Source organism: Phodopus roborovskii, unplaced genomic scaffold (genome assembly GCF_943737965.1).
Source record: "Phodopus roborovskii unplaced genomic scaffold, PHOROB, whole genome shotgun sequence".
In the NCBI taxonomy this organism is placed as follows: domain Eukaryota; kingdom Metazoa; phylum Chordata; class Mammalia; order Rodentia; family Cricetidae; genus Phodopus; species Phodopus roborovskii.
This window is the reverse complement of record NW_026126516.1, coordinates 2,018,429-2,039,880: the sequence shown is the minus strand read 5'-3', so window position 1 is coordinate 2,039,880 and position 21,452 is coordinate 2,018,429. Positions and strand designations below refer to the sequence as shown.

The window sequence follows — 21,452 nt, the reverse complement described above, 5'->3', positions numbered from 1 at the left end:
ATGCCATTTCCAGATCGTGGCGGAGGACCCTTGGACGTGCGCGCGCAAACACGTGGGTGACAAGTGCTTCTCCGCAGGACCCTCCTTTGTCCGCGGTGATTGGCGGACCAAACAGCCCAATCACCTTTCCCCGCCTCTTTCTGCAGTAGCCAATCAGAGGTCCGAAGCGCCTCCTGACTACTAGACTCTGTTTACTAACAGATCGAAGCTGGGGAATAAGGGGTGTGACCATTCTGGGGAGGTCAGGAGAGGGAAAGCCCTTCCCGCGCGTGCGCACCAAAGCCAGTGGGCGGGGCCGAGTCTTGGGTCCTGCCAATCGGAGCGTCCGCGCCCCTCCCTCTCCTGCCTCCCCGCCAAGCAACAACAATTCGAGCGGAGGGGCGGGGCGGCTCGTGAAACGTCAGGGCCGGCCGCCCAATGGGAACGGGCGCTGGCAGACGCGCGCGCCCTGCAACCAATAGCGCTGGGGGCTCGGGCTGTCTGCCCGGCTGGCTGTGGGCGGAGCGGCCTGGCGGAGGAGGTGGAGGCGCAGGGCGCGGGGTTGCGGCGTACTAGCGGTGCCCGCCGAGGGGAGGAGGCGGAGGAGCTGCGCGGCCAGAGCGGGAAAGAGGCTCGCCTCGGCGACGGAGTTGTGGCGCCGCCGCAGCTCGGCTCCCGGGGCTGTGAAGAGACGGGGCGTCTGCTGTCCCATCAGGGTCCCCTCAGAGCGACCCGCGCGATCGGAAAGAGGGCGAAGATGGAGGGGGAGGGCGGCGGCGGCGCGGGCACCAGCGGGGACGGCGGGGACGGCGGCGAGCAGCTCCTCACTGTCAAGCACGAGCTGCGGACCGGTGAGCGACCCCGCCCTCTGCCGGCCGGGCCAGCCGCGGAGGCGCGCCCGAGAGCCCGCTGGGGCGCGCGCGCAGCCCGAGGGGGGCGCGGGCTGGGGAGGCCGGCCGGGGGCGGGGCTTCGTGGGCAGAGGCAAGTCCGGGGGTCCCCGGAGGCTCTGGGCAGGGGGCCGAAAGTTTTCCCGCACCCGGCCCCCAGGATCGGGCACTGGCCTGGGAAGATGCCTTCGCGCCCCCCTTCCTGCACAGGTGACACATCTGTCACCGCACGCTGTCTGGCTGTCTCTTTGCCTGGGTGAGCCGAGCGAGCGTTGTCCTGGAGCCTGAACTCACTTTACCCTGTATCTCTGCCTCGGGTGGTACAGGTGTGGGGAGTGCGTGCGTGTGTGTGCGCGTGTGTGCGTGTGTGCGCACACCGTCCCTAAGGGATAGCGATCCTGAGACCAAGACACGAGGGATAGAGAGTCTTCGCGTAGTCCTTTCTCCCAGAGTTAAGAAGTATCTATACTCGTCTTGAATTTCTTGCCAGCATCTTTGGGGGAAGCAGCTTGTATATAAATGTAAAGTTCTAGGTGAAAGGGTTCACCAGGTGACTTAAGCGCTTCCATCCCCGATGCTGGAGATCAGTAAAGTTGTGTGTGCTAAGTTTTTTACTTATTCAATTGCTTTTTCATTGCGTGAAGTCCACTGTTTATTTTGAAAAACCCTTACCTGTACCAGTGGTACACTTAGGGTCTCCCCTCACACTTTATTTTTTGTGAACAGAGAATGCATTTTAATGACTTGTTTGTTATTAGTGTCAGTGGTTTACGGTTTTTGATACTAAGTCTTTGGCACACTGAAGCACTCATATTTTTGGTTGTGTGCCTAGTAATGGCTGAGCCCTCTCTCCAGTCCGAAGGAAGTAGATACAGAGGGTAAGTGGTAGGTTTCAGGTGTAAACTGGGTTCACTTTGCATTTATTTGGGACAGAGTGTAAAGTTAGCTCTGCTCCAGGGTTAATTTGTTTTGTTATTTCTAATGAGATTGCTCATTATCCTTTGAGTGCCAGTCTTATGACTTAGTATAAGATGTCATATTCATGCTTTCTTAATCCAACAGTTTTAAGCATTGCCATTTTTGATTGTTCTGAGTCTATAACATATCTTGAGTATTTTTGAGTTCCTACCATAACCTGTATAGATTCTCTTGGTTGTACTTTTCCCTCCAAATTTTATCAACAGCTGATTATTTCAATGGGCTTTTACTTTATCTTCTCAGCTTACATTTATTCAGTATTAATAATACCTAGTTTACACCAGGTTCAGTGTCATGTGCTTTCTAGAAGTGAGGATTTTGCCCCCCCCCACATTACATAATGATTTATTGCTGTGTGTGTGTGTGTGTGTGTGTGTGTGTGTGTGTAGTCATACTGTACAGCAAATGCTACTTGAAGTCTTGTACCCCTCAGCCATTGATTGTGGAGCAAAAGCAGTCTTTTGCTCAAGGGTCAAGGGGCAGCCTACTTTTTAGTAGTCATCCAGATGCTCAGTTTTTGAATTTTGCAAACATTGCTAGTTCTGTAGAAAACAATAAGCAATGTTTTATTTACTAACTGAATCATCAGCTTTAAGTTTGTATTTAGAGATTTTTCTGATGGATGGTGAGATTATACTGAACCCTCTAGTAATGTCAAAGGAAAGGATCAATCAATTTATTGCTAAACACTTGAACAGCTGATCACATGTAATGATCAGAAACACTGTTTAACATAACTTGAGTCACCCATGTTTCTTTTAGCACTTGGTGCTATAAAGGCACTGGACTTTAGCAGTGTGATCTGATGTGGTCCCTTCTCAAGGACATCAGGCAGGTATTTGGTGATTGTATTGTTTGCCATAGGATGAGTGAAAATGCAATTAGAAACTCATTCTAAGGTCATGGAAATAGCTCTGGTATGTAGATTCAATAGCATGGCATACTGGGACGTAGAGTTGGCAGATATGGTGATGAATGCCACAGCTCTGCCACTTTGCTGTCTGTGTAGGCTTGAAAAGTCACTGCACTCTTTCAGGCGTACTTCTTCCATCTGTAAGATGTAACAGTTGAATGAGACTCTGTTGGGAAAATGTTAGTCAGGTTATCTGGCACATAGTAGGCAGTAGGAAATGTTGGTTGAATGAAAACCTAAAAAGTTACTTCACAATCAGATCTTATTGTAAAATGTATGAATTAATCTAGTGTACCTGAAAAACTAAGTCACTGGGCAGTTAGCCATCACCACATGACTTGGCTGTTATCTTTTCCCATAGTTGTTTTGCCTTCTTAAGCAAAGCATAAACTCCTTTCATTCTTTTCTGCTGTTGAGCAGGTTGTATATATCTTTCCCATTGCAACATACAGTACTATAATAATTCGTTTTTCTGGGGTTGAGGAGATGGCTCTGTGGGTAGAGTACTTGCCATACAAATGTGAAGACCTGAGTTCGAATCTGTTGGACCCCACAATAAAGCTGGTTATAGTAGTGTGTGGTGGTTTGCAAGAAAATGGCCCCAGAGGTAGTGGCACTATTAGGAGACATGGCCTTGTTGGAGGAGTAGGTGTGGCCTTGTTTGAGAAAGTGTGTTACTGTGGAGGTGGGCTTTGAGGTGTCCTATGCTCAAGCTACTCCCAGTGAGACAGACCACTTCCTATTGCCTGTATGTCAAGGTGTAAGAACTCTGTAGCTCCTGCTCCAGTGCCATGTCTGCCTGCATACTGCCATGCTCCTTGCCATGATGATAGTGGATTAAACCTCTGAAACTGTAAGCCAGTTTTCTTTTACAAGAGTGGTCATGGTGTCTCTTCACAGCAGTAGAAACTCTAACTAGACATAGTGTGTATCTGTAATCCTAGTGCTTATATAGCACCATGAGAGCTGGAGACAGAAGAATCTCTGGAAGCTTGTAGGCCAGCTAGCCTGGTATACACAGTGGTGATGAACAAAGGAGCCCTGTCTTAAACAAGGTGGAAGGTGAGGATGGATACAGTGGTACATGTGTATCCATACACAAATAAGGCACGTGTGTGCCCATACACACATATGTGAATGTATACACTCCTACACACACACACACACCTCTGTTTGTGTCATATACTAAAGTCCTCGAGGGCAGAAATCATGTTTGTTTGTTTTGTTCTATTTGTAGCCTGTGGTGTGTGGTAGGTGTTCAAACATTTGCTGGATGAATTCAATTGGATGACTAGTAAGTGCAAGGCTTGTAGATATTAGATCTTGATAAATTGATGACAGTAACTATAAAAGCTGAAGAATACAGAATTAAAGATTAAGCAAACCGGTATAAATTCTTGAGCATTTTGTTTTCTGGCTTATATGGTATTGATGATACCAAAGATGATTAAGAAAATGTTCTGCTGTCTATTTGTAGAGGAAGAGCCCATATAAAACAGTAATCAGGACATATTACTTACGTATAATGATAGAAAGATGTAAAATATATAAATGTGACAAAATAAAGACTAAAGCCTTTAGCCTCTAAATAGTCAAATGCAACTTGATTAGAAACTAGTGGAAAATGGAGATCATTTTACTCACTCATTTATTCAACACATTTAGTCACCTTTTATGTATTGAGTGCTGTTTTTCATGGTGAGGTTAATCAAGTGCCTTCTCCACTGGAAAGATAGATCTGAGGAATCAGTAGAACCTACATTGCTTCTACTGTGTCTTAAGTCTCTTCTAGTCCATGTGTAATTCTCCTTCACTGTTGTCTAATTTCCACCCAGGAGGTAGAAAATGGGCAGCACTGAAGTTCTACATTTTATGGCTTCAGTTATTGAAGGACACTTTCTACTTGCCAGTTTCAATTAAATTCTGGCTTAGTTTTGATCAGGTGTCTTGCTTTTGGCTCATTCAGTTATGACCGTGTGATAGGATCATGCCCTAATATGCCAGCAGCTACAACAGACCTATGGTAAGGATAAACTAAACTCTTAGAGGAAGAGGGGTTGCTGGCTGAATAATTCCTTTAATTCCTATCTTTGGGAGAGTGCCTAACATTAATGAGGGTATTGCAGAAGGTTATCTATTATGTGCTAATAATGGAAACTCAAGTGACTTATAGAACATGATTTGTGAGTTGCTTAGTTGATGGTTCTGCTCAGACCCTCATCGGGAAAAGTCTTACTAGGTCATATTCCCAGATGAAAAGCTAGGAAATTAATGATTGTTCAGAGAGGGAGAATCAGTCTTTCCTAGGGATGAGCCCCCCCAATGCAATACCAGTGATTAACCCTAAAATTATGAACTTATGAGCAACACTAAAATGGACTGAAAAGGTTGCATTTATAATTTATTTGTATATATGTAACAAAAGTAATGAAAGAACAAAGGGATCCCAGATTTGAGAGAGGGTGAGGGAAGAGGTATGGGAAAGGTTGGAAGGAGAAAAGGGATGGAAAAAAGGATGTAAATACAGTATACACATATGAAATTTAAAAAATAAATTTAAACCCTGAAATAATTAAGATGTTAGCCGGATCTTCAGTCAGCTGAACTTGTCTGTGGCTAGTGGCTGTCCTCAAAGCCTGCTCACTCATACGTACTAGGGAGGCTGCATAATTTCCTTTCTGTGTAGCCTTTTCCATAAGGATGTTTAGTATTGGAAGGATACAGAAGCTGGCTTCTCCCCAAACAAGTGGTCCAAGAGAGCAAAGTGGAAACTACATGTTGCTTTTGCTAAATAACTTTGTTTAGTGTATACATATGATATACATACAATAAGGGACCATACAGTCCTCTTTTAAGTATACTATAAATTGTAGTGTAGTTACTGAGATATATTACCATCACTGAAATCTATTTTTAAAACATTTTTATCACCATATGAAGAAACTTACTACTTATTTACATTAGTCATCCTACATTCCCACTATCCAGGGCTAGACAACCAATATTTTCTGTTTTTATATTTGCCCATTATTTTATTTGAATAACTGTACACTTTGATAACTACTTTTTTTTTTTTAGCAAACATGGTGTTATTAAGATCAATCCACATTGTAGCATGTATTGACACTTAACTTTTTGTTGACAAATTCTATTTCCTTGTATTAGATAGATTACATTTTGATTATCCATTCAGTTGAAGGACATTTGGGTTGTTTCTACTGTTTGTGCCATGCACATTTTCATGAATCTGTTTTCATTTCTTTTGGGTATTAACCAACAGTAAAATTATTTCGTGTTATGAAGCCACACTCTTTCAAACTGAGCTTTTTCTGTTAGCAGTTTATGAGGTATTATGTTTTACCATAGCCTAGCCAGTGTTTGTTATTATCTGTCTTGCACTTTTAGCCATCCTAGAATGGGTGAAGCACTGACTTTTATTATGCTTTGACTTATATTTCTCTAGTGATGTTGCATATGCTTTTAAGCACTTAAAATATGCAAGTAGACCTTGTATATCTTTGGAGAAATGTTTACTTCTATCTTTGGCCTATTTAGTAGTGGTTATTTTCCCCCTCCCCCTCTTTCCCTCTCTCTCTGTTTTGAGACTGTCTCACTGTGTAAACCTGGCTGGCCTGGAACTCACAAAGATCCTAATTCCCTTTTTATTATTGTAAATTCTGTATTTTAGATATACATCTCTTATCAAGTACACAATTGCAATTTTTTTCATAAAATTGTCTTTTCATTTTTTTGGGGAGGGTGGTATTCTGAGAAGCATGAAAGGCTTTAATTTTAATAAAAACTAATTTGTTTCCCACTCCTGTTTTCTCTTGTTCTGTCATAGATATGCTTTTGTTTTCCTCTGAGAGTTTTAGGAATTTTAGCTGTTAAACAAGAGTTTTAAATTTGAATTAATTGTTATATATTATATGGGGTAGTGATTCAGATTCATTTTGTATGTAGACATTAAGTTGTCTTTATGACATTTTTGAAAAAAAAAAAAAACTGCTTTTTCCCTATTTGTCTTGGCACCTTCTTTGAAAAATCAGTTAACCATAGATATATGGGTTGACTTTAGATTCTCAATTCTATTCCATTGTTTCTCTTTTAGCTAACAACATAAAACTGCAAGTTACAAACTTAGTTTTCAAGTTGCAAAGTACAAATCTTGTAGCTTTCTCTATTCCAAGATTATCTTGGTTATTCTGGGTACCTTGATTTTTACATAGGAGTTTAGCATCAGCTTGTCTGTTTCTTCAAAGAAGCTATTTGGGTGATGTTCTGATATGGATTGCACTGAATTCACAGATTAGTTTTGAGAATGTTGCCATCATAGCAGTGATAAATCTGGTCCACTAACATGGGATGTCTCTCTATTTGTATAGCTCTTCCATTTTTTTTGAACAATGTTTTGTTGTTTACAGAGTATAAGTTTGTCCTTCTTTTGTTAAATTTATTCCTAAATATTTCATTTTTGATGTATACTATATAATAGTAATGAAATTATTCTATTTTTTGAGATGCTAATTCTAGATATCAAAATCTATTGTGTCTTACAACCTTGATGAACTATTTTATTAGTTCTAATAGTCCTTTAGAATATGACTTAGTATATTTTATTCACTAGGTTATATTGTGATTATCTTTGTACAGAAAATACATTATATATTATATATATACGCGCACACACACACACACACACATATATATATAGTGTGTATGTGTATGTGAGAGAGAGTGAGAGTAAATGAGAGAGAGAGAGAGAGAGAGAGAGAGAGAGAGAGAGAGAGAGAGAAAGTCAGTTAGTTTTACTTCCTTCTTTCTAGCATGAAGGCTTTTTGTGTCATTTGCTTGTCTAATTGCCCTGGCTAGAGATGTTCACTATTCAAGTAGAATCTGCATGAGTAGACGTCCTTGTTTAGTGCCTTATCTAGTAGGAAAGCATTAATTATCCATCACTAATTACAGGGCCAGCTGTGGGCTTTCTGTGGATGCCTTATACAAACTGAGAAAGTTTCCTTCTGTTCCTGGTGTTTAATTTTAAGAGTGTTGGACTTTGTCAGATGTTTGTCTTCATCCGTTGATCATGAGGCAGTTTTGTTTTATTGATGAGGCTTATTACATTGTTGATTATTTGGTGTCAAGATGGCCTCACATTCTGGGATAAACTTGTGTGATCATGATCCTTTTTACATGCTGCTGAAGTCAATTTACTATTGTTTTGTTGAGGATTTTTGTGTTATTCATTAGAGGTATCTGTTTTCTTATTTTGTGATGCTTCTCAAAAAATCTTGACTTTTTTGCCACCAACTATAGAGTTTCCCTATAGAGTTTGAGTATTGAAATTCACATTTGAAGTCTTTTAAGTAAAGATGTAACAAAGGTCAGTGTATAGGCTGTTCCTATTTGTTCCTAATTTGTTGTGTAACCTGGAGTAAATTATTTGCCTTTCTGAGCCTAAATATTCTTATTCATAGTGTGACACTCAGACTACTTACCACAATTAAGCTGGTGTTTTATGGTGTTTCTGTGTAGCAGACAAAGGTTAAGAATTATTATTTGCTTTTGAAAATTACTGTTTTACCAGATGAATCATGTAGAAAGAACAGCTCCCTGATGTATGGAGTTGGTTCTTTCCTTCTACATTTAAGTAGGTTCCAGGGATGGAATCCAGGCCGCTAGGCTTCAGTTTTACCTACCAAGCTGTCTTGCTGCTGCTCCCTCCTCCACCCCCCACAATTCCCTGCAACTAGATTCTTGAGAGTCTAAAAGAAAGTCACGTTTACATTTCTATTGTGAACATCAGAGATTGAGAAAATAATCTATTTAAACAAAGAGAGTGGCATCTCAACCCTGTGTCAAAGGGGATTCAGGTGTATTTTATATTTTCAGTCTGGGAGAAGCCTCAGAAGACCTAATGTATTAGCCCAACATTAACCTCTGCTTTGCAGTGAGGAAATGTCTTGAAACTACAGACAGACACTACAGACAGATGTGTTTTGATGGGCAGGGTGAACCCTTTCATGTGAACAAGAGGTTAGTGAGAGCTCCTCTAGGGAAAATCTGACACCTTTTTGTGTTGGTTGAATTTCACAGTTAATTTCAGGTTGAGAGATGTCAGTCCTCAGATGCAGTGGGAGGGGAGGGGAGAGGCTGCTGCAGGCATCACCTTTGAATTCTCTGAATGATTTGCAGATCTTTGTATTCACCTCAAAGGTGTAATAATTCCTGCTTTTTTTTGGTCAGGGAATATGAATAAGTTCTAAAATAGAATCTTAACCTCACTGTGTTTGTTTCTGGCAATGTCCCTCTTGCTCAAATGTAGCTATTCCTTCCCAAATCAAATGAGTTCTCTCAGGACTTCATACACCCCTAAAATTATATGTGAACTCTGACTTTTTCCTCTTTTTTTTTTTTTTTTTTTTTTTTTTTTTTTCAGTCATGTTAGACATTGTCCCCTGCAGGGAGAATAGGGAGATGAGGGTGTGTGTGTGTGTGTGTGTGTGTGTGTGTGTGTGTGTGTGTGTGTCTGTGTGTCTGTGTGTCTGTGTGTCTGTGTGTGTCTGTGTGTGTGTCTCGCTCACTTTTTCTAGACTGGCTGGCCAGAAAGCCTGTAGGATCTGTTTTTGCCTCCCAGTAAGGGGGTTACAGTTGAATGCCTCCATGCCCAGATTTTCTTTTCTTCCTTTCCTTTTGTTTCCTTGTTTGTTTTTGGAGTCAGGACCATAGCCTTGCTGCCCTGGAACTTGCTGTGTAAGCCAGACTGGCCTTAGATTCACAGAGATCTCTTACCTCTGCCTCTGAAGTGCTGGGATGAAAGCACCACCATGCCCAGCTTGTCTGTGGGTGCTAAGTATCTGAACACAGGTTCACATTGCAAACATTGGTACCCACAAAGCCATCACATTCACATTTTGTCTAAGTGGACCTCTTTTTAAATAGTCTACATGTTCTCAACCTCTGAAAAATCATGTAAATGGTATTTTTAAATATCATATTATTTGGAATAGAGAAAGTAAACTTGGTACTTAAAAGAATTTTATCTTAACTGTTTTATGTAATTTTTTTTTTCTGATTGGGTTTCTATTTCTGACTCATACTGTTGTGTAGACTTTTCTACATGCCATCTTTATTATTTAGGTAATGTAAATGTAAATGAGTTTTTATAGATATTATGTACAAACCGTGTGTGTTTACAAGTGTACAGGTGTACATGCACATGTGTGCTCATGCCTGTGGAGGCTAGTGAACAAACTCAGGCACCATCTGTCTTTTTCTTTTTGGACTGCCAAGTAGGCTTATGCTAGCTGGCTAGTGAGCTCCAGGGATCTGCCTGTTTCTGTCTAATGAGTATGGACCACTTGTAATCTCTGTGTTCCTAACCTGAAAATTGTGTAAATAATAATTTTAATACCAAATTAGTTGGAATATAGAGGAGTGTTTATTCCAATTATGAGGCCCAGATATTTTTTCCTATATGGGCTCTGACGATCAAGCAGATCACAAGCACATTACTAATTGAAGCAGCTCATAATGAAGTCTTGTGTGTTTGGCTGAATAATGACCTCTCTTCTTTCTACCCAGATTCTAACCCCAGGAATCCCAGGAGTATGCCACATATTACGTGTCGAGAGAAAGTTTGCATGTGTGATTAAGCATCCTGGGGTTGGGAGATTGTGCTGGTTTATCTAATCACACTGGTAGGAAGGTTGGACAGCCAAAGTCAGAGGTGACTTGAGAATGCAGACAGGTCAGCATGATGTCATTGCTGCAAAAGGTCTCTAGGTATTGGGAAACTGATGTGTCTCTAGAATGTCTCAGAGGAACACAGCTCTTGATTTTTACCTCAGTTTCAGACTTCTGACTTGCAGAACTGTAAGGAAAGAAAATCATGTTGGTAATAAACCATCAAGTTTATGCTAATCCTCCCAGCAGCAATAGTAAGCCAGTACATTTCTTTAAGTTGTGTTGAACCAGCAGTTCAGTTGCTCCAAGAGACAATTTTGCCCAAGTGTTGTAATAACAGAAATTGTCACAGATAGCAATAAATTAAACCATTTAAGTTGAAAATCATGTCATTTTGTAGAGGCAGAGTGTTGTCCTTTCTGAGGCATCCAGATGTGACATTCATTTCTTACCTTTCCTTAAAGCTAGCTGTGTTGCCTTGAACCAGCTGTTCTGGTTTTCATAGGAATGCTCTGAGTGGGTACCTGAGTAGATTTTTTAAAGGTTCTTGCTATAACCCAGGCTAGCCTCAAACTCGCAGCGAGCCTCCTGCTTTCGTTCCCAAAGCTGGGATTACAGGACTGAAGCAGTACTCTCGACCCTAGGAGACTTGTATTAATTAGACGGTGGCGCACAGCACACCGTGAGTATAGCCTTAGTTTTTCCTTTGTCAGTTGTGCTGTTCTTGTTTTCCTTCTTTCGTCTCTTTATGTCATCATAATAATATTCCTTTTGTGTTTTCCGTACGACAGCATAGACTAAAAATAGAGATAATTATCTTTACATATAAATATGTATATTAAGTAAAATCTTGGTTATTCTGTATTTGTTTTTTACTTTATCCTAAAGAAAAGAAAGTGAATTCTCTTATTAGTAGGTCTTTTATCTTTTTGATCATTTATAAAACGATAAAATAGAAGCATACTTAAAGGAATTCTCTAGGCAAAAAATTCTGAGACTGTACACAGAGCTCTCCTTTTATCAGGCACATTTCTGCATAAATGGGAAATCCCATCATTAACAGAAATGTTCAATCAGTTGAAGCACTCTGTGCACTAACCATGTAAGTAATCTGATGTAGATTTATGTGTTTTTCTTAAAGGAAGTTACTTAAAGTACATAGTAAAGTAAATGTCACTGCTGTCCAAATAGCAGTATACTTGTAGTAACAGCTCCCATGATCTTAGCTTGTTTTTCTTTTTACCCATGCTGTTTGTTTTGTGATCAAACATCATAGTTAGGATTAGGATGGAATAAATCTAATTAGCCACCTACATATAAAACTCAGAGTTTTACTCCAGGAGCAGATGGGCGCAGATTCAGAGATCCACAGCAAGACATTGTGCAGAGGGAGTGTCTAAATTGGAGGTCTCTGTCAAATTCCTCTCCCTCTGAGCTCAGGGAATCCAGTGGAAGAGAACACAGAAAGATTGGAAGAGCCAGAAGAGCCAGAGGGACTCCAGGAGAAGAAGGCCCTCTCGGTCAACTAAGCAAGGCTCAGATCAGCTCACAGACACTGAAGTAGTAAGCACAGGGCCTACAGGAATCTGGCACAGGCATATATGTTATAGCTACTAGCATAGCATTTTTATGCCCCTCCTGACCATGAGAAAGTGGCTCTCTGACTCTTGTGCCTGCTCTTGGACACTTTTCCTCCTGGTGGTTTGTCATGTCCAGATTTTATATGATAGTTTTTTCTTTCATCTTATTTTATTTCTTAGTGTATTTTATCCTTTTGCTTGTCTGTTTTTTTGAGACAGGGTTCCTCTGTTAACAGCTCTGGCTGTCCTGGAACTTGCTTTGTAGACCAGACCTGTCTGTCTACGAACTCACAGAGTGCTGGGATTACAGTTGTGTGCCACTACCGCCTGACTATTGTATTTTATCTTTACAAAAACAAAACGAAAACACTGAAAATTTTGACTTAAGTTTTTCATTGTAAAGTGGGTAAAGCAGTGACAGTTATTAGTTATCCATTTGAAGATTATTGAATTTTTAGTAGAGAACAATTAGTACTACTTGACATAGAGACCTTATATATCTGATCATAACTAACTTTAAGATTGCAGTTGCCATACACAGTTTTGTCTAATGGTAACTTAATACTGTGCAGTGGACTAGGAAAGTCTGTGAATTCTTAAGCTGAGGCCTTGGCTATCATGGATGGGATGAAGGATGACAGAACAAAGCATTTCTGTCAAAGGAGCAATGCAGATGGTTCAAAAGTCAGAAATGGCGTAGTACGCTGAGGGTTTTGGAGGAAAGGCTTCTGGGACATTATCGTATCCAAGAAAGGTATATGAAATGTGACTGAAGTGGTAGCAAGGACCATTTATTGCAAGATGTAATAGGTTATGATGAATTGTTAAGGCATTGTGTATAAACATAAAACCAATTGGGGGCTGATTAAATTAATTATAAAAATTGATTCCCATTGCTTTGAGGAGGATGTGTGAAGAGGGCCAGGTAGGACACTATGACAGAAATTCAGATGGATAATAAAGGTTATGTTTAGGTGGTAATTGGTATTGAGAATTCTGAGTATATTTGAGAAGTATTTAGGAGGTAGAATAAATAGAACTTGGCATTATATTGCTAAGAGCTCTTTGGCAAGCTCAAACATGTGTTTGAGGACACTGTTCATTGAGGTAGTGTGTTAATTTAATTTCAGTTTGCTTTAGTAGCCTTTCATAACTCAAACTTGGGATGCTCTTGGTCTTCGTGACCTGACTGGATTTTCTGCTTAGGGTATCACAAAACGGAGACCCAGGAGTTAGCCAGACTTAGTTGTTGTTTGGAGGTTCTGGGTAAAAACATACTTCCAAGTTCCAGCTTCTTGTTGCTAGAATTCAGGGCCTGTAATTGTCAGCCTGAAATTCTAGTTTCCTTGTTGGCTATCAGTAAGGGACCACTGTAAGCTTCGAGATCAGTGATTCTCAACTTTCCTAATACAGTTCCCCATGTAGTAGTGACCTTCACCCATAAAATTATTTTTGTGCTATTTCATAACTGTAATTTTGCTACTGTTACAAATCATAATGCAAATATTCATGATGGTCTGTGGGGTTATAACCCACAGGTTGAGAACCTCTGTTCTAGGTTGGTATGCATTCCTTTTCCAGGAGGCCTCCTATTTTAAGTCAGCAAAAGCATGTCAGTTCCTTCAGGTGCTTTGACTTTGGCCTTTGGGTTTTCTCTAACATATAGGCTCAGATTTAAAGAGGCTCATATGATTAGCTTGGAACCTAGCTGTGTTATTTTCTCATTTATAAGGTCAGCTTATTTGGGCCTTTACATTTGTAGACTCCCTTTATTGTAAAGTGATAAATTTACTTACTCAGGGAGGAGAGTATGTGAAGAGTAAAGTAGCTGAGGCCATTTCAGGATTTCTGGATTATGGACCAGAAGAGATAAATATGTAGGTCTGCAGAAAACATAGGACCTTGTTGAACAGATTAAAGTAACTTTTAGGGACTTTTGTCACGTACTGATGGATATCTCTATGGTGAGAGTAATTATGGATGATGAAACCTTATATGTTACAGTACATTAACTCATTTAAGTCAGGCAGTGAAGCTAGTCCTGTTACTGTTATTCTACAGTTGTTATTCTACTATTGCTTGTCCTGTTATTTTACAAATGGAGAGACTGAGTCTTAGAGTGGTGACTTGCCCAGTGTTACTCAGGAAGTAAATAGAAGTATTTATTTTGAAACCCAAGCACGTTTCTGCTTGAATGCGAATTCTGGTGTCACAAAAATGTAAATACCACTAAAGCCAAATTAGTAGAGAAAATTTCTCTAGGAAATGCTATAGAACTGAGTCCCCCAAAAAAACTAAAAAACCAACCAACCAAACAAAAAAATATAAAGAAATGCGTTCAGAGGAAGAGCCTGGAGAAAACCTTTGGGAGGAAACCTTTGGGGTCTGTGGTGTTTCGGATGCCTACTGAAGAGGCTGGGGTGTGTATGTGGGGTGTCGATTCTGCTGACCACAGGGTAGCTTTGTTAAGGGCATCTGGTGGAAGTTGAGTAGGGTTGAAGAGTGAATTGCAAGTGAGGTAACTTGAGAGACTGTTCTGGAAGGGATTGAAATAGGGTGTCAGGGAGGGTTATTTTCTGTTTCCTTGTTTTAAGATGACTGATGCTAGGTCATGCTAAAGCACCATTAGTATGTGTCACAGAGACTGAAACTTCACTAGGTCTAGTGATGGTGTCAAGAACCCCAAGAAGAGGGTAGAATTTAGTTTACCTGAGGCCGGAGGGCAGGCTAGTGAGAAGGAAACTGTCTCTGTTGTAAAGAGTGGGGAAAGGTCACAGGTGCATTTGTAGAGTTGGTGACAGGAAGATAAGTTTTGAGGGCATGATTGTTTTATCCCACTGTGAATTGTGAAGAAAAGGCAATTCTTTATTCAAAAGAAACAGCTTCATTGTTTAAAAAATTGTTATTCTGATCTTTGGGAAAACTTCGCAGATACAGAAAAACATCCTAAGGGTATTCTTCCTTGCAGGCTGTACAGTAAATCTTGTAGAGTTTCAGAACAACTGCTGAAGAGGGTTTCAGGCCCAGTCAGCCAGTTTCTGTGCCTTCTGTGGCTCAGGCCAGAGTTTTTAGCTTAATTTCCTGATTATTTTTCAAGTGTTCTGTGTTTATCTTAGTTCTAAATTATACTTACTTGGTACATGTATTTGGGAGGAAAGGCAGTTAGTTACATTTTTTGACTCAGTTTTTGTATGGGTTCAGTCACTTAATTCCAGAATCACTTGGATAAGTAATAAAACATTGTTATTTTATACACGCAGAGTACAGTAAGTCTTCAAGGTAAGTGATCACAGCAATAAGAGAAAAGTAGGCAGCATTGTTTTAACGTGCACAGTTATTAAATATAACATTGTTCAGCTGCCAGCGGAGTACTCTCCAGAGACAAGTTTGAGGCCCAACCACAAATCTAAGCAGCTTCAGAACAGCTTACCACCTGGCAGTTAAAAGGAACCTAATGTGCTAGTGATTTTGCTGATATTTCAAGCTCTCATGCTTTTGCTAGAATTGGGTTACTTGGACTTCGTAGACAGGAGCCAAGGCTTTAGCATTCAGTTAGGTATGTGCTGTTAGGGCTATGCTGGACATTTCTTAACGGTAGCTTGTCTGATAAGTTGATTTATAGATATTTTCTCTCATGACAGAAAGGGGGAAAAAACAAATCCTTCAGATAGCAGCAGCATACTTTCTTTTTTCCCTCACTGCATACAATTGTCACCTTTGGACTGAAATTAAATTAACCCAAGAATATTATGTTTTGTAATGCTAAGAAAAGATTTATGGGAAGATCTATTTTATAAACCTTACTTGGTTGGTCCCAGAAAATGGGATTGTAAAATAATAAATTTTTTCTAGTTGGTATATTAAAAATAAATTTTAAGAATATTAAATAGAGAGGATCAAGTCAGCTTACGTTCTACACCTACTAAAAAAACGGCTACCTCAGATTTTGCTCTCCCCATATTCTCCTTTCCACAAACATATTTGTGCCTTTTTCTAATATGAGCCAGCCAGCCAACCCAGCAACCATCCAAAGTCCTCTAGTTACTTGTATCGCTCCTCTTTGCACAGGATTTTAGATGGGCTGTGTATTCCTTTAGTTTCTATGGTTTTTTTTTTTTAATCTCCCTTCGCTCTGATGTGCTTTAGTAGCAGGCCTCCATTTCAACAGCTCCATGGAAACTGTAAGTTCTTTAACCTGCCCCTCTTTTGCTGGATGGATGTCTCAGTTTGAATCTAGCTTCACTTCTTTTGGAGCAGCTGATGCTTGAGTGTGGATACTGGTCTCTTTGCTTAACAACAGAATTCTCTTCTGCCTGGCTCTTTCTCCCATGGACTTGCCTCATCTCCTTCCACTGCTGGCCCTGATTGTTTTTACAGTTCTCTCTCGAGTTCAGCCCTCTTTTCTTGTACCTACTCTTACATGGAGACCAAGATATTGTCATTGCTTGAACTATTAGCCAAGTCTGTTTTTAGATAGATCTCTCATATTCTTCATCATTCACTTCCATCATCCCACTGCACATAAAACATTCAGATTGTCCACAGATACCTTAGTCCCTGAAGCCAAGTGGTGTTTCTTCTTCCAGCTTTCCATGTTTTATTGTGTGACATTAACATCATCCTGCCAATGCTCTAGATACAAATTTTGGATTTCTTTCTCTTATATGCTCCTGGCTCACCAATTTACTCTCCCTGTTGTATCAATTATAACTGAACTGTCTCCTTTATTTCTTGCTCGTTATTGAAATAGAAAAGTCTTAGTTTAGTGTCTTAAGTTCATGATCACAGCTAACATTTATTGAACTGTGTGTGTCTGGTCACAGACACCCTTTTATACTGGAGACACTTGAGGGTGGCAGTGTCACACCTGGATGTTGTATCTCATACCCCTTTCGTCTCACTTTGGAGTCCATATGTAACTGTGATAAACAGTTCTGGGTCAACCTCAATGCACTTCAGATTGATGGCATTTTCCTTGATGCACACATGCTACACATTTTGTACTTTTAGTTCAAGAGCATTGATTCTTGCTCTAAGGCTTTAGGATCCTGGCAGGAGCTGGCTCAGCAATCGTAAATGTTTGCTAAAGTGAAAAGGCATTACTAGTCCACTGGGGCAACCTTTAACTAATAGGGTGTGGGAGCAGAGAATATATGCACTTCTCTGTATTGACTCTAGAGTGGAAAATTCTCAGAGGCATTCCATCTCTTTTCAAAAGAGCTAGGTTAGATTGAGTTGATAATGTGCCCTTGTTTCTCTCTTTTATTCTAGTCAATGTCTCCTTATTTCATTCCATTTGGACTACCTTCCAAATACACCACTTGTTCAGGATAAGACTGTTAGTGTCTATGAAGTGACTTAAAAAGCATACCATACCCTTGGATGGCGTATTGCAGAGGGTTACTCACTAGTGAAAAAATAATAAAGATCCTATTGTTCGTAGCAGTGGGTGGTGATAAACCTGTCGTATGTGACAGGATCAGTGCTAGTGTGGAATAGAAGGGGGAAGAGTTGCACATATGTGACAGCTGTAGGATTTGAGTGTTTGGGGGGCAGTGGTACTATTAAGATCTCTGAGTTAGCTGACTCAGCTTTTGAAACCTTGGAAACAAAAAAAAAAAAAAAAAAAAAAAAAAGAGGACTCTCATGGAAGCCTTTGGAAAGACCCTTAAAGCCCATGACTATAGACAAATTATAAAATATTGGACCCAGAATTTAATCGTAAGGGAAGAAGAACTTTGTACCTTTTGTGGTTAAGTTTGTATCGTCAGATAGTCTTAACTGGAATTGTTTCTCAGAACTTCCTCCAGGACTTTGGGTTAATACTGATAAACATTTGGGTTGAGTAGATAGAGGGGCAGAAACATTGATGGCTTAAGGTGATGTTCTAGCCCCAACATGCCGTTGTTAATCTGCTTTGTCATATTGTTGGCATAGAGCATCCATCAGCTAGCCCTGTAGCTTCCCCAGCTCTGTTGGATTACCTCCATCAGCTTCTGGGAATCTAGGGCTAGTGTGAATTGCTTCTCTGCAGGTCACTGAAATCATTGAGGTTAGAGCTGAAGATACTTACAGATATATGCTTTTGTTTGTCCTTGTGGGTTCCAGCTTGTTCTCAGGGGTCTAGTTTAACCTTGCTCTTTATGTCTTCTTATCTGACTTTCTTTTCTAACTACATGTCCTGCTGTCCTTAACTTTAGCTTCAGATGTGGAACAAACAATCTCCACAGAGACAAACTCCCACACTTCTGAGTTCCAAACCCCATATAAGTCTCTTATTACATATCATTTACATTTTTTAAAAAAATGTCCCCTTGACTCATGTTCAAGGCCAAAGAGAGAGTACTAATATGGGAATAATAGGACCCTTAGATATCATCTGGCTCAAGTTTAACATATTGCTAGACAAGAACAGACCATGGTTCTTTGGAGGCTTTGTAAAGATTCCATTGAATGGAATGCCCCACATATTTTTGTTCTTAAAATGTGCCCCATATCTTCCTTCACTTATGCTAGAGCAGTAACTAGACATACGTCTCAATATACTTTAAACAGGATGGTAGTGTTCTTTTTCTGGGAGAAAATAGATAATTCCATTCTAGCACTGGTCTTGTATATGTCAGTAGAGTAGAAAGATTATGTGGGGAAGTGGGTAGGAGTTAGTTAATGAATTAGGAATGGCAAGGTAGAGGGGGAATAGGCTGAACAAGGAAGAATGTTTTAACCATAAGTCTGTTTTATCAACAAAACTCAGAATTAAATAGCCTAGTCACTTGGTCCTAATATATTGCTGAATGATTGCTTGAAGCCTGAATATGAGTTTGAGCTGTAGTAGGTTAGGTAACTATATGGACTTTGTTGTTGTTGTCAGAAGTCTCAAAGAAGAGAGAAAATTGGAGTGGACTTAGTATATGAGATGGGAGAACATACTATATGACTGTTTATAGGTGGACTCAAAGAAGAAACTTTACCCACTTAATAAAGAAGTTTCTGGTGAAGCATGCAGCCTACAATTGTTAAGAGATGCTATTCTGGAATTGGATTTTCATAGGATTCAATAATTTTCATAGAGACGGTAGTATTCTTCAGTGGTGGTGACAAGAAGATACACAGTGCCTACCATTTGGAGCAGGGTGGATATGACTGTTCTAACAGACTGGAGTGGCATTAGATACCTTTACAGATATGTAGGGGAATGGTTAAGTCATAGAAAGGTGGGTATTGTTTGACTAGTGTGAATCTGACTTTCATCTCTGAGGAATATGAGCCTTCAGTTAGCTTTCACTTGTTGGGTTATGGTTGCCCCAAGCCTTGTTCATCTAGCAGTCATGGAAGTAACTAGAAACATCTCAGGCTACCCCTTGAGATCTGGGTTACTTCCTTGTCACCATTATATACTATCAGCTGTAACCATTTGTAAAGTCAGGAAGAAAAGGTGGGAAAGGACTCTGTGTTTCCCTCTCAAGCATTGCCTCTTACATTATCTTCACATTCCTCTCTTGCAGGCTTTGACTCTGTCTTCCCCAGCAGTGTCTGGTCTCAAATCCTCCTTGTGTATCTTTTCTGCTTCTATTCAGGGTTTCTTCAGTGCCCACTGGCAGGAGATACAGATGGGGTGGTCTGTAAGCATGAAGTGTTGGTAGTGTAGGAAGTTAGTGTAACTCCTTTAACAACCTTTATCTAGTAGGGTAGAACCCATTGGAGAAATGTTTCTCTCCACCTTTGCATTCCAGTTCTCCAGAGTGTCAGTAAGATTAAGCTCTAGTATCCACAGTAGTGACCCTGTTAGCAAGGACCCTTGAATTGGCTTAAGTAACACTTTTTTTCACCCCCTCCTTGGTCTTTTATTTCTCCCGATTAAATTATATGCAATACAGTGTGCAGATGTTCTTTTTTGGGGGGACTGCTTTTAGAAAGGTACAATTGTCATATGTATGTATGTATGTATGTTTTGTCTGCTTGTCATCCATCCATCTATCTATCCATTACAGATTAGAAATAAAGAGCTTAGAATTATCACACATAGCTTTAATAAGTGGTAGAGTTTGAGTTCTGAACTGAACTTATTTGAACCAAACATGTTCTCCTTGATTAAGTCTCTTCCTCACTTTTGAAGATGAAATTGATAGTCCTTAGCTTGTTCAGAGTTCTCAGTGGCCTTGTCCCGTTGCCTGTGGGTTGGACTGGTTGTTTATAGTTCACCAGTCTAAATTGTGCTAGTCACATGCTCATGGCTTCGCTAACTAATCACTTCCGTCCTTTCCCTGTGCTTCATTGTGGGGGTGTAACCCCACCGTCTATCTGGGACATGTCTGTGTACTTCTGTTTCTTTTCAGAGTTCAGTCACCCCTTGTTTTATTTGTTCCTTTTTGGTTGTTTGCCTTGTTCTATTCTTGGTTTTTATATTTCTTCCTTAGTATTTTTTTTTTCCCATATCCTAACTGGTTGGTTGAAAATTTTGAATTCAGTTTGGAGTGTTACGGTCTTGTTTCCTTCAGCTATGTGTATTTCTTTGTTGTTGAGAAGGGAAGGATTCCTGGCATACTAGTGGGGTTGTTATGTCTCATTTCTCGTTGATTTCTGTTGATTTTTTTTTTTTTTTCCCTCTGTACTTTCCCTTCACTGCAGTGTAGTCAAGGATATGTACTTCTCTATCTGATTTCCTATCAGAAACTGTGCTTTTCCAAGGCTGACCACCTTTCCTAGCTGGTGTTTAAATTACCAACTGACCTGTTTTCAGTATGTTGATAGGCCGTTGTATGCTTTAGTTTTGTCTAAGTTTTTGGTGTCCCTCTATTCATTCTCAGTGTTGCATAAGCCTTTTGTCTTCCTGTCCGCAGACCAGACTTCCTGTGGTAGGGAACTCTGCTGGGATTTGGCTGGTTTTTCCATGACAATTTGGAGGTTGTGGTATTCTCTGTACCTTTGAAGGTATGGGTCATGCATAATTTCATTTGCTTTCTTTGTTGCACGCACACACACACACACACACACACACACACACACACACACACTAACACACACACATACATACATACACACTTTTTTTTTTAAGGATAGATAAGGGAGATTGGGTTCAGGCAGTATTAGTTGACCCTGAAACCTCGAAATTCCTTTGTACTTTTAAGGCTTTGGTTAAAGTCCTATCTTGTCTTCTTTGAAACCTTACATACTAAGTGACTTAGAACAGGGTAGAGACAACTAACTGGTGAATGTCACCTCCATCAGCCATGAATAGTGTGAATATTTTGGATCAGATTGATCTTCAATTTTAAAAGAAGTGTAGGTAGAAAAGTTGAATAAATAATCAGGTTTTATTATCATAACACTAAGGTCTAAGACAGTGGTTCTCGACTTCCTCATGTTGTGGCCCTTTATATAGTTCATGTTGTGGTGACCCCCAACCATAAAACTATTTTCATTGCTAC

The 21,452-nt window shown here is 40.1% G+C and overlaps 1 protein-coding gene across 1 annotated transcript in view; it reads left to right on the top strand.

Annotated features, from left to right (window-relative positions):
* Positions 1–286: 286 nt before the first annotated feature.
* Positions 287–21,452, top strand: part of Rps6ka5 (ribosomal protein S6 kinase A5) — a 154,147-nt gene continuing 132,981 nt past the window's right edge. The window contains 1 exon segment of the mRNA XM_051196467.1: positions 287–830. Within this exon segment, the coding sequence (XP_051052424.1) occupies positions 737–830 (94 nt within the window). The 5' untranslated portion in view covers positions 287–736.